General features: G+C 34.0%; 1 protein-coding gene across 1 annotated transcript in view; it reads right to left on the bottom strand.

The window, feature by feature from the left end:
- LOC120625021 overlaps window positions 1–15,890 on the bottom strand; it is a 96,174-nt gene extending 80,284 nt beyond the window's left edge. The window contains exon 1 of the mRNA XM_039891933.1: window positions 15,821–15,890. Within this exon, the coding sequence (XP_039747867.1) occupies window positions 15,821–15,890 (70 nt within the window). The remainder of the gene's footprint in view (window positions 1–15,820) is intronic.
- Between the last annotated feature and the right edge of the window lie 1,281 nt (window positions 15,891–17,171).

Below are 17,171 nucleotides of genomic sequence, written 5' to 3'. Positions count from 1 at the left end.
GAATGCATTATTATTTGTAACGAGAAATGTGGGTACTACTGAGGTTCAATTGGTATGGAAACTCATTAACGAGAATAATTACATTGGAGTAAGGTATACAGTTGAACGTGATACAGAAAATAATTATTGTTTTAATGAAATACTAATTCACGGATTGTAATAATGTACAATAATAAAATGTGGAATCGTATGGCTTGCAGCCTAACATTAATTTGATTGTATTATTCAATTCTTTTTGATCACACTGTAGAAATATGGGTAGGTGCGTCTCATGGCGCACCGCCGAGCCTGTTACATGCCTGGTATATTTCTGCAGATTTGGTTCAGTCACTAGACACTCAGTTGGTCGCTTCGCTCGATAGATAGCGTGGCGCGAATGTCACGTGGCTAGCACGAAACACGAGTTTGAACAATAAGCAAAAGACCTTATGCCTAAATGCTTTGAAAAAAAAAAAGTGTGTGCATGTAACTTTACGCGCGATTGAAGTAAATCTTTTATTATTATATATTGATGAAAAAGAAAAATTCTCCTGGAACTCCGTCATTTCATTTAATATTCACTATTTCACTTTAAATTAAAATTCATTAATATTACTTTCACATTTCATAAATATTTTCATTTGTTAAATAGAATAATTAAGATTACAAAATGAGGCTTAGATCAGCACATGTCAATATAGCCTTGTCATTGAATATAATAGTATCGCAATCGTCAGAAAATTTGTTAATAATTTATTAATAACAAAAGTAAAAAATAAACAAGTATATTTAGAGATTTTCAAAAAACTTTGCAAATTAAAATATTTTTTTTAAAACTGTTTATTTTTTTCACTTTGCTATTGACAATTGATCTGTATGAAAATTTTGGAAATAAATAATCCGAATTGATTATGATATTTGCCATAGCTGGCGTATAAGTCAAGAAGCGTGGAGTATATGACATATACCTACTTATGACCAATCCAAATTATTATTTATAAATAGCTACACAGACGTCTGACGTAAGCGTTACTCCAGTCAGAAAAAATCTTATTTACTGCCTAGTTGCGGCTTAAGAAGTTTTACTTCAATCAAATTAATCCATATAATCCAAAATCTTTAGATTTTAGATTAACTAGGCTTATCTTGCGCCGCGTACTGCGCAATGCGGTTCCCTGGCCAGCAAGTAGGTGTATTTCAGCAATAACGTGCTGACAAAGGTACAAAAGGGAGTTAAAGGTTATCGCACACATATCAACTCAAAAATGTATTATCCATGTCTCAACTCGAGGCGTTCAAACTTCCTATTGCAACGTACAGTGCTAAGCTTTGTAGAGGCGATCCCTCGCGGTGCGTGGTCAATTCTCAGTCCTCGCACTGATGGCCGGTCGTCGCCGCCCTTTTGTCCAGTCGTGATCGCGGTTACTTCTGGCTGTCTCTGTGCTTACGAGGTGTTTAGTGAACTACAAGTAACCTTGCGCTGCCTCTCACATTTAAATTGATTAAACTAATTAATAAGACGCTAAGCGTCACCCGTCAAAGAGATCCGTTGACGGGTGATGCAAAGCTATCAACCAGCTGTCACCGCGATGTAATCGCGGCGTGGAATAGCCTAGCCGAGTCCAAGGTGTTCATTTGCTACGGTTACGTGGCTTGGTGAGTTGATAGACGAGCCGTTTCCGAGTTGATATGTGTGCGAGAACCTTTAAGGCCAAATTCGGAGTTCAAAAGTAGGTTACGCATACAGTTTCCAACATGGGTCATCGGTTGATTTGCGACGATTCAACTAGAACACATTACCTTTTGTGGAGGTTTTGTTTATATTTCTATGAAACTTGTAGCCTACCTAATAAAAATATTAAATAGAGATTAGGCAAAGGAGTAATCAGCGTAGGGCTGGTAGGACAGATAGACGCTCGTTCAGTCTTCAGTGTAACTACACAACCATGTTCTACCACCACATAATTCTGTAAGTTGATACATCACCGCTGCACCGATTGTGACAATATTTGGTATGTAAATGGCTTGGGGACGGACATGTAAAAATCAATTGGCGTTATGTTTTAAAACACAGACGATGTTACGGCAATAGGTAGTAAATAAATCAAGCGCCATTTCAGCTATTTTTGTTCACGCCCTGTCTGGAAAACATTATTTAAACAACCTAATTTTAGCGCCTAGAACTTTAAAAAGTAAAACGTAAAATATACCAATTGATTCAATTATTAGGTGTCGTGAATGTCGTGTTGTTGTGAATATTCATAATATTCGCCCTCGAAAATTCCAGCGCCTTTATTAAATGCCGCAGCGTAACGTGCCAACTCGGTTCGTTAAAAGAAGCCCTTTTGGGCATTTTAATTTTCTTCTGGCTACGAGTTATATATAGCCTTATAGATTTGCCAAATTGCAGTAGAGCTGTGGAAATCGCAACCAGCTTTAGACATAGTGAATGCATTTATGACAAAGACGTGCCGCTAAGCGATTTAGTGTACCGATGCGATGACTGGTTAGCCCGCTACCATCTTAGACTGCATAATCACCACCAGGTGATATCGCAGTCAAGGTTTAAATTGAAGTGAAAAAAAAATAAGGATAAATTCATAAGTTTTTAAATTAAGCCACATTTACGGTGTTAGCATCCCGTAGGAACGAACAGTTTATTTGAGAGACGATAGAGATATTTTGAGGCCGTGTATTCCTGTAAAAAAATAATTTGGGGTAATTTTTTGACCAGAAATTTTTCAATTCCCTTAATAAATGGAATAAAATATCTAAAGCAATGTTTTGTTTAGGTTCTTAAATAATCGAGTCCTAAAATTTTTTAAACAATTTTAAATTAAATATACGATTGAAATTAATCAAAATTTATTTAACTGCTATATAAATACCCTTGATGCCAAAATCACTAATTTGAATAAGAATTAATATTGCGACACTAATATAATCTATTTATGTTTCTACCGCAATCTAATTCAATTTTAGAACACAAAAGCTCCTAATACGACACAAATATTACAGTTCGATATATTCCCTAACGGGTTTTTTTGTAGGTAATAACGAGTATTTTAATCAGACATAAACACATAACTTTTATGTTTACCACTAGTTTTCTCAGCGCACGCCAAGTATTTAGTAGTACTTTGGGTTACATTATTGCAACGTTCTTAATAATCTCCACCGACCTAATATAAAATTATTTCCAATTTTTTTGAAAATAAATCATAGCCAATGTTACTTTGTTGTAGTTTAGCATTCTTTTGGCGAAAAATGTTTAAAATCGGTCCAGCACAAGAAATTATGATAGTATAGACTATACAAAATGTGTAATAAAGAGTCGTTTAGATGTCGAAACATGGGTCGCATAAAGTAACATAAATATGTTATTTATAACACTTTAGGCTAAATTCACGTCATTAGAACTACTTTTCGGATGTGTATTTGACATGAAAGTCATATAAAATACACAGCCGAAGAATAATAACCCTGTAAACTTTTCAAAACTACAACTTTATGTATGCCAAAATTTCACTTAAGTTAGCATTTTTACAAATGTGCTTATAATCATTTATAACAGATTTAAAGAAATAAATTAAAAATATATTTGATTCACAGAGTATGTTCATGAAATTGTATCGATATTTTGATGTATTATTAGCATACAATAAATTTCTGTCTTGCATTGAGACTCAGACGGCGCAAAGATAGTTCTTAGTGCCTTTTGTTGTTATCACTCGTTTTATGCTAAATATTTACATTTTTAGTAACAAAATTATGCGATCTTATTAAACATAAGATAATCAATACTATCAATACTAATATATTAAATGCGATATTGTGTTTGTTTGTATATTAGTTTCTTTGTTTGTCCTTAGTTTGCGACCTGTCCAAGCAACAAAAAAGATTTTTTGTATAAAGTTATTTAGAAAGGACGGAAAGTGACACAGGCTACTTTTTATTTGAGGAAAAGAAATAGTTTCCACGGGGTTTGTTATTACCAGTAATAACCACGTATGAGGAATGTGGCTAGTAATTTTAAAAAATTTCAGTAGTAATGAAAATGTGGAAAAGCTAATTAAACCAAATTCGATGTAATATTTAGACGCTAAAGGGGTAAAGCCCGCAATGCAGCGTGCCGACTCGTTAATGACGCTAATGAAGGTTTGGCCAAACTGCAAGAAAGGGGAAAATGAAAATTACTGTCGTATAGACGTTATTCGATATAATACTAAGATTATATTACACGGAACTATTCTTGAAAAGGATATAGAATTTATTCGGTATGGTTTGGAAAGGGATAAATCCGATGGGGTATTATAATAATAACAAGAAATATTGTTCCATAACTTTTTAGTAAGTTGAATACTTAGTCTTCAAGAAATAACTGTAAAAGATGTTACAACATGTGACGACCATAACATTAACTTCATTTACATTTATGGTTAAATCAGTACAGGTATTACTTTAGAAACAGCAAACAGGTTATGATTCTAAAAACATATTAAAGCAATAATATAATTTTGTTAATTTTAACTGTTATAATAAAATATCATCATAATCTTTTGATTATTCAAACCATAGACGGCCGACTGGCGCCGTGGGCAGCGTACCTGCTTTCTGAGTCGTGGCCGTGCAGTTAGCAGTAGTAAAAAGAAGAAAACCAAGATTCAGAGTAACTAGTAGGCGTTTTTGTTTTTGCTGTATTGTAGATAGAGTCACTACAAACCGTTTCAAAAGTGTTTTTAAACTGGGCCTACTTGAAATAAATGAATTTAGAATTTTGAATCCATGATAGTAACTCATTTTGCAGTCTAATATGGCACGGGCTCACATATTAAAGGTAGGTTAGGTAGTTATATAACTACGTTTAACATGTGAGCCATACAAACTGTGCCATGTAAACCCATACTCCGTATTGGTTTTCACGCGCCATTGTACCGGAACATTAAATCGTTTGGCGGCAAGTCTTTGTCGGTAGAAATTTGTTTTTAAAAACTGCGAGCTTGAAATAAAATCCGTGTCTTGCTTTGGTGTCGCGTCTATCGAACGGCTATTTGTGCCAATTTGAAACGTCCTTCGGGTTCATCCCGTGCGATTTTGGCCTTAGTTTGAAAACAACAAGTTTCTGAACGTCAAACAGAACCAGAAACCGATTGTGACTTATTACTTTATCAAATGTGTGTGAATGGATGGATCCTTAAGTGAGTTGCATAAATAATAACCTAGAAAGGACCGATATAATTTTTTTTTAATTTAAAAATAAAGAAAAAAGGAAACTTTATTTCTTGATAAAAACAATAATTAATTGAAAAAGAAAAAGAAACATTTATTATACTTATAGAACATATTTAATAACTGTAGAAGAGAAATACTTTAAAAATGAGTCATACGAATGTGCAGGTTTCAGATGGCCGCTTCTTTTAAGAATTATTTGAAATAAAAATAAAACACAATTCACCAATTATGGAAGGAGAAAGGAAGGTAACGTTATTATTTTTATTATATTGATAAGTTGTGTGGCTCTAACTTCTTTGTTGCCATTAACTCAGAAGAGAGCTTTATATGAATTCAAGGAGCACTAAGTACTAACAGTCGTGGACACTTTGGTAACTAATGATAAGAATACTCGCACGAAAACAACATTAGTCTTTTTCGCGATCTGACAGCACCTGTCATATTCCACTCTGGGGAGAATATGGACCATACAAAAATAGAATAGCGAAGACATGTTACAGTTTTAAAACCATTCATCGTTGATGTCAGATTCTACGTCGATCGAAAGATGGGAAAATTGTTCCACTTTTTATTAATACTGGTAATACAACATTATAAACTAAAAAATAAAAGAGTAAAGAAAAGTAAACATATCTTATTAAACTTTCCGATCAGTTATGTAACGAATTATCTAAAGATACGAAATAAAACGTTAATTTTATAAACTGTTATTTAATATGAATTTGCAAGCATTGTGTTTCTTTATCAATAACTCATCATAGGTATTTGTTAAATAAACACAACAATTAAATAAAAAAAAACAAAACAAACAAATTGACCATTTTGACCGTCAACCAGTATACCGTCCATACTTTTGGAATGGACGGTCGGTAGTAGCAGGCAGCTGCCAAACTGTAACGCTTAGCAACCTAAAAAAATGTGTAAAAACGCATCTAGTACAGCGAGGTTACTATACATTTGATGAATTCTTCATTGAAAGGTAGATTGGAAGCAGCCAGCCTCGCTCTCATCTCCCGCAAGATAGCAAAATGATTGTAAATGTTGATGTTGGAAAAGAGCAACTACTGAGTTTCTTGCCGGCTCTTCTCAGTAGAATTTGCTTTCCGAACCGGTGGTAGAGTCACAACTAACATACATACTTGACGTTTCAAAAGTGCTTATAAAGTAGGCCTACTTGAAATAAATAATTTTGAATTTGAATTTCAACCTTTTCCAAAATAGTGAAACAGTGACTCCTGAACATAAATGTCCTATACTTCGAACAATTATTAATAATAGGTACATAAGTAATAGGTTTGAAAACTACTGCAGTGAAGTCATACCCTAATGGTGGTCATGTATAAGCATTTCATGCACAAAGGAATGACGATGGTGATTCAAATTAGTTTAAAAGTATACATTATCCTGAATTTCAAGTTAAAATTCAGCTGCGCAATTCTGAACACGGTTTTATAATTTTTCAATAGTTTGGAAACTTACGACTAGAATTTCATGCTAAACTTAGCGGGTATAATAATGTGCATCGTAAATCAAATAAAGTTCACTTGATAAATTCTTCTGATTTTCCTTCAAACTTCGATCATGACACTTGCACTGCCGGAGTTGTATGCAGGTAAGAAGTGTTGGGACACATATGAAACTTTAAAGTGATTTGTGACTTGTAGAATATTTGATATCGTTTGGTATTTTTTAAAGGAATATCTGGTATCCGTAAAAACTATCTGTACTGCCATGCTGGTCTAGTGATGCATTTTGACTAAATGTTGCGATGTCCTGGGTGGGAGGAATTTCAGGTTGGGATTGTTTTTTCGCTATTGGACATGGTGGTGAAGGAATTTCCAATAAGAGCGTTACGATAGTAAAATATCAAATCACTGGTTAAAGCCAGGATATTAAGAATTTCTTGTCGGGGAAATACTTAATATAACTGCTTGCCCGACTCGGTAATTGAACCCAAAACTATTAAAGGTGTTCGATCGATTTGTGACAGAGCTCATCCTGGGAAATTCTACCGCCATGCTTATTTCTGCCAGCAAGCAGCATTGCTGTATTCCAGTTTAAAGCGCGTGATTGTTGGCATAATTAAAGGCACCCTAGTCTTTACCACTAAGCCTCACTTTGATGGGCAAAAGGCACTTCATAGGACGTGTTTCTTGCATGTCCTGCGAAGTGTTGCCGTTTTTAGGCGATTGTTTCTCATTTATTATCAGGTATAGCCTACCTGGTCTGTCAATTTGAAACATACAACAACAACAAACTTATTAATAAACAAAGCATAACGTTGAAGTAATAATAATAATAATAATAAATATACTACGACAATTCACAGACCACCATCTAGTCCCAAAGTAAGCGTAGCTTTTGTTATGGGAAGATATATGGCTATTGATATATGGCTAAGATAACTGATGAATAATTTTTATGAATAATATACATAAAAACTCATAATAAATAGATAAACACCCAGACACTGAAAAACAATCATGTTAATCACACAAATATTGTCCAGTTGTGGGAATCGAACCCACGGCCTTGGACTAAGAAAGCAGGATCGCTGTCCACTGCGCCAATCGGCCGTCATATAAATATAAAATAGTTGCAGTCCGTTCACAGTTATTTTACCCGAGAGATTAGTCATCATAACATTACGCCAACATGCTAAGTTAGCTAAAGGAACTGCGAACGGACTGTTTGAGTGTTTTGTTTCATTTCAAATGACAGCACCTTTCAGACCTCAGAACGTAATGTTATGCTTACAATTCGTGTCAATACCTCTACTTACGCTCGAAGTAAATAATAAAGCTAAAACAGAATCTTCAGATCCAATACTTCAGTTAGAAAGCCATTCTTGTAAAGAATAGCACTAGTAAATTTAATATACAATCTTAAGATTTTCGATACACCTTGGTACTTCCTACCATAGCTTAAAGCAGTTAAATTATAATACTTTTATAAAGGACCTTGACGTTATTAAAATAGGAATTAAAATTAAAATTATAGGTATGTTATATGATTGAACTGCGTTTATAAAAAATCTCGTAATCGATGGTAGTAAGCCTCCTGAATTACCCAAATACTATAACCCAATGAATGGCATGCACCTACTCGAAATTAATTTACGCAACACAACTTTGAACAATGCAAGAGCGATAAGCTAAAATTATTAATTGTAATCAGATATTACTATGCATACAAATAAAATATATACTTGTCTGTCTGTCTATGATTTTTCCAAAATATAAGTTTCTGTTATTAAGTTCAAACAAACTTGGTATTGTCTTGAATTTATGCACTCACACACAAAAAATCGTAAGTCGACTTTGGCGATAGTTAAAAATGATTGAAATTGAAATTAAATTCAAACTGCGTTAAACAGGGGTATCTATCAAAAAATAAAAATTCGCCTGTCTAACCGTTCAACGAAGCTTATATTTAAAACGGTAAAATTGATTTTGAAAGGATTTTTCGGTAGGAAAGGATTTGGGTAGGAAACTTTGCAAGGAATAGCGGTTTGCTGTTTTGACGAATATTTTTAGTTATGAAGAGGACTTTGCAAAGAATGTTCTAGGTTATTTCCTACCACGGATGATAGAAATTGCATGGACGAAGTTGCGGCTCATTACAAGTAACATAATGCTTTGTATGAATGTTGTAAATGGATTAATATGTAGCCTTGTTGAATAATTAATGTTCAATCACAGAAATTGGCAAATACGTGAACAATACTCACCATATTTCAAATGCTTGCCTACTACCTACAGTGTGCGATCTTCTTTAATAGGAATCTATTAAAGTAGATCGCACACTGCTACAAGACACTGAAAAACGTAATTCCGAGAAAATACGAATGCCGTTAGCAATCGAATTCGATTGTATCGACCGAACGCACCAAAACCGTAAAAGTCGATAACCACTCACATTTTCTACTTTTCTTGCGATATCAAGGCTTGGTTGATAGTAAGTGAGAGTTGTATGGTTAGATAAGGTTGGTTAAACAAAGGTCAAAACGCAAAAGAAGCCGCATATGAATTCTTTATTCTCATAAAGCATATAATGTATCTAAATACTAAATTCACAACGATACGTGGTCTCGAATATATTGTAGCATTACGTTTTTACTTCAGAGCTTTAGAAAATGTGACGATGAGATGCAAAAGTTAATAAAAATACACCGAACAGTATTCCCGGAGTGAAAATCCGTTTATAAAATACCACGTTGAAGTTAAGAATGCAATAAGTTAACCAATAAACTAAATACGGTCTGAAAAGAACGTTGTAGCAATAAAAAGCATTTTGTTTGTTCACTGACACGCTCTGTTGATACGAGTGAATTCTGGTTCGATTGAAAACATGGAAATTAGAATTCTGTGTCCGTTACATAAGGTGCGATATTTGTTCAAATCTTCCCGGAAGTAAAGCCTGTTATCCACTCAAGCGTATCTTTACATGAGTCAAATTTAAAATACGCGTCGTCGCGTGACACGACGTGTTGTTTCTGTATGATAGAGTGCACGCAGTTTAAGCTTGTTTGACAAAAACATTTTGTTTTTCGAGTGTGTAAGTGTGGAATTTATTTTGAAGTATCCATAGAATTTTTGGTCTATAATATAATAAACTAACTTTTGTCCGTGCCTTCGCTCTTATTAATGTAGATTGTAACAATCAATTCGGGTGCAACCTTCAACTATCATTTTAAAGTTATTTTTTAATCTCTCGAGAACATATAGAGTGATGCCAGTCGTTTTCTGTTTGCTATTCAATATAATACAATGTAAAATGTAAATGTTATAATGGATGTTATTTTGCGAATGATCTGTACCTATCCAGTTTTATTTGATTACTACTTTGTACAGAAAATGATATGAATCAGCAGATTTTGATTTGAATTGGGTATAAAACATGCATAAGAAAATGTGATTAAGTTTTTTCCATACATGCATGTGTTGGCAAACATAGAAGAGAGTGCTTTAGAGCATATACCCACCATTGTCGATTAACTGGATTTAACGGTAATTATTATCACACGTTAGTGATAATTAGATAACAATAGGAACCGCTAAAGACGACTTAACGTGCTCTCTGAGCCGTGAAAATCACGTCAATAATCCTCGTGATCCATTGTTGAACTTACTAACCACTAGAGCAACTAGGAACTGTTCGAAAATAAGCATACGGTTGTCACGTTGAAACTGGTAACTTATACTTTTGTTTTTCATAAAATTAAGACCTAAATGTGTTTAAAGGAAAACACCTAACGAAATTAATTCAAGCACAGTTTTGATCAAATGCCGATTTGACTTTAAGAATGCAATGATATACGAGTATTACTCTATCTGTATGGAATGCCAATGAAAATACAACACAAGTGTCAATATCTATACCTACTAAAATTATACGATGTTATCAGATAAGTTGGTTGCCCGGTTTACTAACAGCTGTAAACCCATTTCTTAACGGGCAATACCTTATTGCTATTAAAATACCCAGTAGCATAATTATCATTATATTTGTAGACTTAAACACCAGATATCAATTTAGTAGCTGAAATTGACTGACACACTGACCCTCAAATCTCTAAAGGTATTTCGTTGAGTTAAGTAAAAATAAAGCTACAAATTAAAGGAACTAAGTCGACAATAGATTTGTATGGAATCATAAAATTTTCATGATTATTTTGTGACTTTATCTGACTTATTTTGTATATCTCTTTAAAAATCTATGTAAACATGTTTGCTCCCACTTTTGTTTTTTTTTGTTGCAAAATTATATGGGAATATTGGTAGTGAAGGATTCATTATTTTATTTCGTGCGTTTCAATTTTATTCTAATGAAACTATAGACAGGTAGGTATAATAAACTCGCAGACTTAAAACCTTTTCATAAAATTTTCTTTTTTATAAAATCATCGCTAATCGGACGCTAATTAACACCCTTGGAGAGCAGAGATCTCCCCCATTTCAAATAAAAAGTATATAGCTTAGCCTTCTGAAGTGCAGGTTGGCAGACTGGAATAAAGGTTCTGACTACGGTTACGATTATTCACTGGGCCAACCGGTCTGTCTGTCCGCACCTCTTAATTTTGTTACGACTTATATTTTAATTTCATCTCTTGATAGACATATATTACATTAAGATTTACATGATATTCGTGTAATCTGAGTCAATCTGTCCCTTAATTCGAAATGTATAGGCTAATAAGCAAATAGAGTGAGTCTGAACCGGATAGACAGAAGAAAGATGACAGACGAAATGTAATATCACCCCAAGTTAAGTTAGTCTAAATAGCACTGGAGTTCACTACCATCGCTTAATGCTTTTTTTATTATTTATTATTGTTTATTTGACGTCAAATTATGCGCTAAAACCTGTAATTTTAAAGTATGGAACCTGTAAGGAACTTCACTTTACCTCATGGTAGTTTAACTGCGGTTTCTCTGAAAAAGTCTTTTAACAAACAGTGACGCTCAGTTTTGTGCAGTGTAGTTATGTGCAGTGCGCTTCAAGCTCCAGAAATAGCTTTAATCAGTCAACTAAGCTCTCTTTATCAACGCCAACGATGTGTTTACAAGTAAATAATGAGCAAAATTAAGTTTATCACCAGCATCATCACATCAACTGATGGATGCCCACTACTTGGTCTTTTCTAGACAGTTTCAAAAAACACTGGCCTGGGCCGCTTGTTTTCATCGGATCCCAGCGACTCGCTTGATGTCGTCTGTCCACCTCGTTGGGAGTCGTCCAAGGCTGCGTTTTACGATAGTGTGAAAAGGAGGTCGTGTGGAGCTAATTATCGGAATCGTTGGTAGTTATAAAGTTATTGTAGTTATAAAGTTATGGTTATTATGAAGTTATGTTAGTTATAAAGTTACTGTAGTTATAAAGTTATGGTTTAAACTGGTATTTATTGTTGGTTTATCAGGAGCTGCATGGGGTTTATGTACATGAGAATCAATCTTCAAAGTGCGTAGTATTATAAGAGCTGTCAAAACACACTTTTTCTTGATGGATTTGCAAAAAATCAACATGCGGGGCAAGGCGAGTGTTTACTAGGGAAAAACATTGGAGACCTCTGATTAAAATCAGGTTGTTAGTGAAGAGGCTGACTGAATCCCTCCTTATTTATTAGTTATTATTAGTGCATATCCTTTTTTCAATTTATTTTATATTTAGTCTTTTAACCCGGCATTAGAACAACATTGCTGATATAAGGTATTATTCTTTCTCCCACGACCCAGGAGACTTCAGCCCAGCAATGGAAAATAAAAGACTGAAGATTATAAAATTCTGACGGCTTCTAATATATTTAAAGAGCATCTTATATCCTAGTCTCTCATCTATTTCAAACAATTACTTGGAACCACCGCCACAGGCGATACCTGTTTGTTTATTCAAACCCCTATTATGCTCAATGTTCTAGAATTTGGTTACCAATATATTACGCATGAGGAATTTACGCCCCAGCTGTCTACCATGATTTCATGTTTGACAGTGAATTCAATATTAATGTAGGTAGCTCTCAGGATATTGAATTCAGAGTGAGCTTTTGGGTGCGGTACTCACTGGGGCTTATACAGACTAAAGCGTTTCTAGCGTTTAAGCGTTAAATGCGTCGTAAGGTCTCACCGCGAATTTCAATCAAATCAAATAGTATTTGATGCCAGTAACATATTATTCTATGACCTAAAGCGTCGGGTACTGTAGGTTTGGAGCATATAAACTGTCCATTAAAAAAAAAATGGGAATGTTTGCCCGGCACACTTTTAACATCCTTGGGACCATGCGTATTTAAATCAAACCGATAATATGTCGTATTGTATTTAGACATGGACAATATCCAAAATCCAACGTGTTGCATTGTGTATTGTGTTAGTAGGGTGTTAGAATAATTATGTAAGCAGCCTAACTCTTCTATAAAAATATTAAGGCTCATCCCAGCCAAGCTGCTCTAGCCCGCCAACCCGCATTGGAGCAGCGTGATGATTAATAATATGTAACTTTTAAGGAATTTAAATCAAATCCCCAATTTTAAAGTTATACGTTGTCATAAAGCAAGTAAACGCAGAAGAGACAAGCTATAGTAGCAGAGCTTTTTGTGACAGAGCACGGAGTGTTATACATTTTTTTTGTAATAGTTTCTTTTTGTATTTTTCGATAAAATAAATAAATAAAACATAGTAATACCATGCTTATTTTTAATTCCAACTGCTATCGGGTGGGCCAACTGCTTGTTCCGTCAGCTATTATAATAAAAAAAAAGATCCAAAGCGTTAAAAGGGAATAATATGTAACACATACGGCTGCACAAGCTCCCAGACCTTGTTTCGCCTTTTGATTTCATGAAAATCTTTCGAGGAAAAAACTGCATTCCAGTTCTAAGATATACAGGCCCGCAATGCCGTATTTTACGCTCCAAATCCTCTCATTAGAGGGGCCTTGGCTTAGCGTTAATAGGCTGAAAATAAATCACTTTAACCGTTTAAAAATATTCCCGCTATCTGATGTTGGAATTCCAACCAATTCGTGTATAAATACTATTTATAATAAAAAATATAATGAAAAAGTCTCTTTAAAAGATATCTAACTGACAACATTTTTCATAAATGAGTTATCGCATATTTATATACAATATGTAATAATAAAAAATAAATAAATAATGCCGGTTGCTAGGGCATCTAAAGCCCCGCAACCGGAGAAGTGTATGTTTTTTTTTATAGTGCTGTTTTTATTTATTTCATTTAATATTGTTAAGGGTAAAAAAAAATAACAATAAATGTTAGAAAATGACTCTGAGAATCAAATATATTTCATTTAAGATAGTTCAAAAAACATACTACATAAAAATATTGAGGATTTACCTCGATTTCAACGAAGTACCCTACTCAGATTCTGACTTGGTCCACACTTAACGAATAATTAGGTCTTTTATAAAATCTATAAAAATAAATGTTCATAAGCATATTCAGAGTGAACAAGTATTTTGATAATAAGTTTTAGCACAAAGCCAACAATCTGTACTATTCATTTATTACCACATAATGAATTTACGTTACTTATTTAACTTAGCTTTGAGTACACTCACTTAATATACGTATCCAATTATTATAGTTCATATTATTGGTTTTCTTTATTTATTTCATTGTTTAAAAAACCGAATGAAGTTTACTACTTAAATATTTCATCTTAAGATACAAGGACTTTCTAAAAATTAAAATCCTAAACTAGGTAATTATCTGAAAAAGTTTAAGAAAAACTTAACTTTATTTGTTTTAGTGCCGTTTTCTTTTAGATACCAGGATTAAACTTCATTGCCTAGTTTTAGAGTGTACCTACAAAGTTTCAATTTAATGAAGGTTACATTAAATTAATTTTTAGTACAAGACCAAGTAAATTCTTCTTACGTGACGTGACGTTTATACTTACTGGGATAATCTATATTATACGTGAATAAAGAGCTTTTAGCATGTTGCGTGTAGGGAGTAGTGTGTAATTTGTCTGAGTTTTTAGAGTGTTTATCAAGAAGAAGTGCGGTAAACTGATAACTAAGAATCTCAAATCAAATAATGTATAGTAAGTATTCATTGATTACTATATAAACATTGGGCTTGCATTTATAAATAAATAAAGTTTATTCACCACAGATCACAATGCAGAAATATTAGGAAAAATAATTAAAATGTACACGAGAAAAATAAACGATAAGTATTCGAAAAAAGGAACTATGAATCAGGGTAATAGTGTTTAGGACTACTACAACACTGACTTTAAGCAAACAAGATAGCACGGATGAGTATCAGCGCATAGGTCTAACATAGTGATTGCATACTCACTGACTGATATAGGTTAAGGTTGCCTTCTTCAATAAAACACAAACACCTAATCCTTAATAATGACTCAATAATAAACTGATCAATAATATTAATAAACTAAAAAAACGATTGGTATATTATATTAAAGATAAAAACTAGCAAATGATGGATATATTTTAACAAAAGTATTGTAAATGTAACTATCAAAACCCCGTATCAGATGTCATTTTAAACAATTTTCCTAACACTGGCTTAGCGGGCTGCCGGCCTTGTAGGAAATAAATACCGAGCGTTTCAAAAATATTTGAAACTAGCGTTTACCTGCGTTCATCGTCCGTTTTTTTTACGATTTTTTACAAATTCTGTGGGAAGCGTATGTTTTCCAGATATAAAATCCTATTTTACACTTCGTCCTTCAAACTAACTCTATGCAAAAAAAAGTTAGGGTGCGAAGGGAAGACGAAAATACCAACACACTTTTACATGATATAAGTAAGGATGAATATGGAAGTAAGGAAATTAACGTAGTCACCTCATGTCTTGTAGAGCACGGTAAGCCGCCTATCTCTGTTTTTATCAATAACATTTATATTAAACGTGAAACCCTGCGAACCCACATAGTGGTGGTTCGCAAACAACACGTGGTACATACGAACAAAGGAGGCATAATTCCAACATTGGAATAATTAAAAACTAATTATGATGACGTACCTATATTGATAAAAAAAATAACAAAAATGTTTTATTCATGTTGACCTTATCACAGGCACTTATGACGCGTTCATATTAGATAAGGCGCGTACCTTCTCCAGTGCCAATAACAGTGTGAATGAGGAGCACGATGATCGCCAAGCACCGTTGCCCCTCCGACATTGCTGCCGTGGGTGCGACACCTGAAATAAAAACGAATTTGAAAATTCTATTTTATGGACTAAATTTTAAAGAAATTGACATTCCTATGATTACCCTTTAAGGAAGAATTTTAGTAACAATGCGGAAACCTTCATCCTGATTGGACATTTATATTAATATCCCTAACTTCCAAATGTAGGACTGTCACTCAATCATTCAATCCTTACCCCTATCGCAGTTTACCCTTTATAATATTTAGACTTTCGATTGGCGCAGTGGGCAGCGACCGTGGGTTCGATTCCCACAACTGGAAAATGTTTGTGTGATGAACAGGAATGTTTTCAGTGTCTGGTTGTTTATATGTATATTATAAGTATTTATGTAGGTTTATTATTCATAAATAATTAATATTCATCAGTCATCTAAGCACCCATAACACAAGCTTCACTTACTTTGGAGCTGGTTGGCTATGTGTGTATTGTCGTATTATATATATATTTTATAATGATGAATACGAATATATATTATATGGGTCACCCCATATACTGTTATATGTGATACAGACGAACATTTTCATAACGTATGTTTGGGCTATACATTCAATTAATCTTACTAGATTAATGTGAGACCATTATTTCAAAATCTAATTTCCTATGTATTCATGTATTAGTGATTATTAGCACCTCCGAGATCAGACATTCATCCAATCACTGTCTTGAGTCAACACGAATCAAGCACAATCGACTTTTATATTATGTAAATAACGATTATTATATGGAGTAGATACAAGTCACACTAAGGGAACAAAGATTATTATTATTAGCTTTATCTGCGACTCTACTCGCGTTTATTGTATCCGTATTTCCTTTATTTACTCAGAGTAGAGTTCGAATCCCAGCACGCACCTCCAACTTTTCTAAGTTATTTGCCATTAAAGTAATTAAAATATCACTTGCTTAAACGGTGAAGGAAAACATCGTGCGGAAACCTGCGTGCCTCAGAGTTCTACATAATGTTCTCAAAGGTATGTGGAGTCCACCAATTCACACTGGACCAGCGTGGTGGACTACGCGCTTAATCCCTTCTCATTGTGGGAGGAGACCCGTACCTTAGTGGGCCGGTAATGGGTTGATATGATGATGATGATGGTGATGTATGCATCAACTCCCGGGAATCAACAAGGTGTTCCCAAAAAAGACCTTCCTCAAGCGACCAGGCAAAACAGCGGCATCGAGAAGTATGTGGCAGTGTAACATAATATGATGCAAAAAAAAAAAATTGCATACTTTTGTCGAATCATTA

This window comes from Pararge aegeria, chromosome 1, assembly GCF_905163445.1.
Source record: "Pararge aegeria chromosome 1, ilParAegt1.1, whole genome shotgun sequence".
In the NCBI taxonomy this organism is placed as follows: domain Eukaryota; kingdom Metazoa; phylum Arthropoda; class Insecta; order Lepidoptera; family Nymphalidae; genus Pararge; species Pararge aegeria.
The sequence above is the reverse complement of the archived record's forward strand: the minus strand, read 5'-3'. Positions and strand labels throughout refer to the sequence as shown.